This window comes from Epinephelus fuscoguttatus, linkage group LG18 (assembly GCF_011397635.1).
Source record: "Epinephelus fuscoguttatus linkage group LG18, E.fuscoguttatus.final_Chr_v1".
NCBI classification, from domain to species: domain Eukaryota; kingdom Metazoa; phylum Chordata; class Actinopteri; order Perciformes; family Serranidae; genus Epinephelus; species Epinephelus fuscoguttatus.
In genome coordinates, this window is record NC_064769.1 from 19,490,409 (window position 1) to 19,495,505 (window position 5,097).

The 5,097-nt window shown below is 42.7% G+C and overlaps 1 protein-coding gene across 1 annotated transcript in view; it reads left to right on the plus strand.

The window, feature by feature from the left end:
• Positions 1 to 3,353, plus strand: part of LOC125905726 (synaptic vesicle 2-related protein-like) — a 17,939-nt gene extending 14,586 nt beyond the window's left edge. Inside the window, exons 9-18 of the mRNA XM_049603906.1 lie at positions 93 to 156; positions 274 to 399; positions 474 to 602; positions 725 to 798; positions 1,635 to 1,711; positions 1,811 to 1,915; positions 2,120 to 2,231; positions 2,342 to 2,423; positions 2,515 to 2,604; positions 2,712 to 3,353. Coding sequence (XP_049459863.1) covers positions 93 to 156; positions 274 to 399; positions 474 to 602; positions 725 to 798; positions 1,635 to 1,711; positions 1,811 to 1,915; positions 2,120 to 2,231; positions 2,342 to 2,423; positions 2,515 to 2,604; positions 2,712 to 2,909 — 1,057 coding nt within the window. The 3' untranslated portion in view covers positions 2,910 to 3,353. The remainder of the gene's footprint in view (positions 1 to 92; positions 157 to 273; positions 400 to 473; positions 603 to 724; positions 799 to 1,634; positions 1,712 to 1,810; positions 1,916 to 2,119; positions 2,232 to 2,341; positions 2,424 to 2,514; positions 2,605 to 2,711) is intronic.
• Positions 3,354 to 5,097: the final 1,744 nt, after the last annotated feature.

Consider the following 5,097-nt stretch of genomic DNA (forward strand, 5'->3'; position numbering starts at 1 on the left):
CCGCTTTTGACGAGATGAAGCCTGCACTGAGTGCACCAGATGATTTTAATAGCTATGAAATGATTAGCAACAAACATTCAGTCTCTTTTTAGGGTGACGCTGTACTCAGAATTCCTTCCTGTGAAGGCAAGAGGCATCTGCGTCATGCTGATCGCGGTAATGTGGTGTTTTTATTATTAATGCATGACTTTTACCTCATTCTGTTGAATCTTTGATCTGATTAAGTAAACTGCTCTTTGATTTCATTCTGTCTGATGTGTTTGTGTGCATCAGGCTTTCTGGGCAATTGGCTCTGTGTTCGAGGTCCTCCTGGCATTGTTCATAATGCCCACTCTCGGCTGGAGGGCACTGCTCGGCTTGTCCACTATACCAATGGCAATCTTTATTTGCTTCTGTTTTGTAAGTATACTGTTTATCAATGAAATAAATCCAGCTGGAGTGGAGCTCTCAACTAAACTTTCTGTGTTACACAGTGGCTGCCTGAAAGTGCTCGTTTTCATTTGCTGTTGGGGCAAACAGAGAAGGCCATGGCGACTTTAACACGCATCGCAAACGACAACGGCAAGCCCATGCCTCAGGGGAGGCTTATCACCTGTAAACAGGTGAGTTAAAAGATAAATAGGTTCATACATTTGTTCAGATAAGGGGAACAAGTGTCCTTTACAATGCTCAATTGTTGATATTAACAAACATCCCTTCTGCAATTGTTATTTTAATTTTACAGACTAAACATGCACGGATCAAAGATCTCTTCACTCCTCAGTATCGGAAAACTACTATTCTTCTGTTGTTTACCTGGTTAGTTTGAGTAACTTTTTTTCTCCTCTCCATAACTAGGGATGTCAGTTTCGGTTAACTTTGCTTTCAATAGACCAATTATTTGTTTTTAAAAGCAATTGACGTGAAATACAGGCCTTTCCTTTTACTTTGGCATTCTGTTGACTAAGTGCGAGCTTTAGTGATGCATTTCAAAGTGCTGTCCAGTTAGAGGTGGTGATATTTTAATGTTTTGTGATGTAAATGTCTTGCCTTTCATTGAATTTTCTGTTGGCTTTGCTGACAGACGGTTGGCTGGGTACGTTAACAAGCAAAAATATAGTGCCCACTGCCCACCCTCTGATCTACACTAGTTAGGTAACGTTAGCCTCGAATGCTCTGTACTGCACACCACCCGGGTCAAGTGGGAGCTAGCTAGCTAGCGGCACCGCTCTTTCATGATTACCGCTGGTACCACCACCGGGACACAGATTTTCTTTTTCTATGGCAAAGGCATGACCCACCCTAATATCTTTCTGATTGGCTAGTAGTCACTGCTCCCATTGGTTGGATTGGTTATGCTTAGGCAGGAGGAGTGAGATTTATCAGGGTAAGGGTAACAGTGTCAGAGCAAGCCAATCAGAGGCAATTAACAGTTGACTGTTGACATCCCTACCAGCAACTGGATTACCAAGTAGTGGTTGAAGCCAGTTGAGGGTACGTGTGTACATCTATGATGCACAGAGAGTTGGGGCAACAGGGGACCATAGCTGATTTTTGCTCCAGTGTCCGCTAGGGTGTTATCCAGCCATGTGTTAGATGCTTTTTTTTTACTACTTGTACACAATTAAAACCTTTTCCTGTTATTTTATCCAAAGGTTTGTAAATGCTTTCGCCTATTATGGAATAGTCCTGTTGACAACTGAGCTTTTCCAAACTGGAAATAAATGTGCAGGTGAGTAACAGCTCTACGTGGATGAGCTGTTAACATTTGTCATGTGGCGTCTTAAATTGGAACTAACACCATTAAAAAAACTGTCCTTCTACCACGTAGCGGCGCATGGGGCCAAGATTGAACCGAAATGTAATCTGGAATGCAAATATTTGACATCAGCTGACTACAAAGACCTTTTATGGACGACCATGGCTGAATTTCCAGGTAAAATGCCCACTGTTAGTAGTAGACGTAGTATATAATTAAAACTGTTAGGTGAAGACCTTCATGATGCTGTCGCCAGGAACAGTTCCCTCATGCTATATAATTCATCATAGTGCATTCATGAGAAGAATCTGATTCAACACGGATACAGTTACTGTTCAATGTTTGACAGTGTTTGCTGTTTGTTTCTCATGTTTGCTTCAGGTATTGTGATCGTCCTTCTGGGAATTGACTGTATTGGCAGGAAGAAGAGTATGGCTCTGACTTTCTTTGTGTTTTCTTTGTTCATTCTGCCCTTGTATGCTTGTATTGGGAGGTAAGTTTGTGTCTGCGTGTTTAGTTTTCATATATTTCATATAACAGCACTATATTAAAATATGAAGGCTGATCTCTTAACTCACCGTGTCTGTCTTTCTGTCCATGCAGGCTGGGTATTACAATCTGCATCTTTATTGCCAGAGCCTCTGTCTCTGGGGGATTCCAGGTTGTTTTTGTTTACACACCAGAGGTAGGTCTACTCATCATTTTACCTCTGGAATGTTTAATTTTTTTTTATAGATCATTTCAACTGGAAAAAAAATGATCTCTCCTCTCATTAGGTGTACCCTACAGAAATCAGAGCCTTTGCAATGGGGACTTGTAGTGCAGTAGCCAGACTGGGTGCCCTGATCACTCCCTTTGTGGCACAGGTATGCAGAGGTGACCAAGAAATAAGTTCCAGTAGCTTTCTGATATTAGACTCCGCAGGCTTCACGTTTCTTCGCCTGGCTCCTCACATCTTGTGTTTTGGTTTCAGGTGTTGCTGCGGGCATCGTTGCCTGTGACCCTGTCATTTTACTGTGTCTTAAGTCTGTTGGGTGGCATTGCATCCCTGCTGCTGCCCATTGAGACGTTGGGCAGAACTCTCCAGGAGTCTGGTCATGATCAGGAGGCCGGAGAGCAGACGGTTGTCCCAACCAGCAACTCAAATAATACAACACATCCCTCGGAGTAGAGATAAAACAATCAGGAGGACTGAAATAAAAATGGAACAGAAAGGATATTTTGTTTACTTCAGGCAACTGTAGATGCCACAGTTGCCTGTTTTACTCTGAACTGAATCCTGTGAGCGATGATGGGTGAAGAACAACGGGGGACAATCTCATTACAGGCCGGGAGTGATAATTGAGGGTAGGCCTACTTCCCATGTCTAATGAGAGCGGAAGCACACTTGTGCTTGGACTGGTTTGTTTACCCTCTCTTCCATCAAGGCCATGAGAAGCAACGGAGGGACAATGATGATTCACTGTACGGGCTCTGCTTACAGCTGCACACTTTAAGCCTTGCCTTTAAGAGACAGAGACCTTTATTTTACATGTGGATAAAAATGACTTAATGTATTTATTTATATATATGTGAAGCCAGGATGCTTTTCACTAATTAAAGTTGACCAATATGCTTTCGTCTCTATTTAATAAAGTCAGTGGATCATAGTGCATGGTTCTATTCATGGATGAATTACTGATCAGGCCTGCTGAGCACAGGCACAGGAGGCCAAAGTGTCAGGGGGGCCCCTGACTTTCACTTGCAAGATGTCAAATGCCAAATGAGCACGTACTGACCATGAAAAGACTCATAAAGACTACAAGAGATGCAAAACCACCACATAAGCCCCGTTTCCACCAAGCACTTTCAGTATTGTACCTTTGGAACCAAAGTAACCCTTCAGACATGGTATCTAGACCGTAGCATTTCCACTGCAAACAGAACCCTTGAACATGGGCGGGGCTGTTGTCACTCACTGCTCTGTATAGCACTCACTGTATTTTCTTCTTTATCAGTCTGCACCTCGTTTATCGTCCACAGAACGAGGCTGCACGCTGACATTTTCAGAACAAATAGCACAGGCTGCAGTGAGAGTCTCTCTCCATGGGATATTTAAAAATAGCGGGTATGAGCATTTAGTCCTTCTAAGGCAAGTGCAGCCGGCTGTAGCCTACAGGAACAACACTCCACAACGCTTTTTTTTTTTCTCAGAGTGAGGGTTAGAATTTATGCAGTTCACATAATCCGGTCGCAATATTTTTAAATGCTTGAACATGCACTCATCACTAAAAGTCTGTGTCAACCGAGAGAGACAGTAAAAATTAAAGTAATGGTCAAAGTTGTCACAGTGAAATTTAAGGCGTGTTGATGGATTCACATCGTCAACTCGTGCATTGAGCAACATCACAAGTAAATGCTCCACCTTAGAAGTTGCCAGCAGTTGGCAGAGTGAATTATTTTTCTCAGACTACAACTGCTACAGTTTACTAATATATGCAAAACTGTCCATGGTATGAACAGTGGCTATAAAACCAGCCACAACTCAGCCCTGAGCAGAGTGACTGTACGCTATTGACCAATCAACGAACTGCAGTGTTCACAGCTCCACCTTTTAGTACCAGATCTGTGTGCTAGGTACCCCAACAGAGGGGGGACCAAAAACGGGGATGGTACGGCAGTCCCATTGGTAACATCCACAACTTTACACAGTGGAAACAGAAATAAAGCGTATCAAACTTAATTGCACAGTACTGTACTGCTTGGTAGAAACGGGCCTAAAGTCTGTCTTGCTCCAGTGTAGGGGAGGTTTTAAGGCTCTTTGCATATCTGTCCTCAGGGGCCCATTGTCTCATAATACACCTATGGTTCTTCTGTCATTAGAGCTGAAACAATTACTCCATTAATTGAGAAGATGGTTGTCAGGAAACTAATCTGCAATCATGATAAAAGCCAAATATTCTTCTCAAATGTGAAAATTAGGTGTTGTCTTTGTTTTAATATACAGTACATTGAATATTTGTGTTTTGCTTGAACCACACAAGACATTTGGTGACATCACCGAGGACTCAAGGAGATTGTGACAGGCATGTTTAACAGTTTATGATGTAAGGCCATGTAGGCTGATAATTATTAGAGACTGTAATAAGCAGATGAATCGAATGTGCATATAATGGTTATTTGGTGCCCGCCTCGACATTATGTCAACCTCACAGTGTTTCATAACACGAGCAGAATATTATTTCACCAACATTTGTATTTGGGAGTTCCTAGTCTGGCCAGTCACCTTGACAACATTGGCCCAATGACAGCGCACACGCGAACTAGGCCAGCCAATCACAGGCGTTCGCCGGAGCTGCATGTCATTTCTGCCCCGCTTG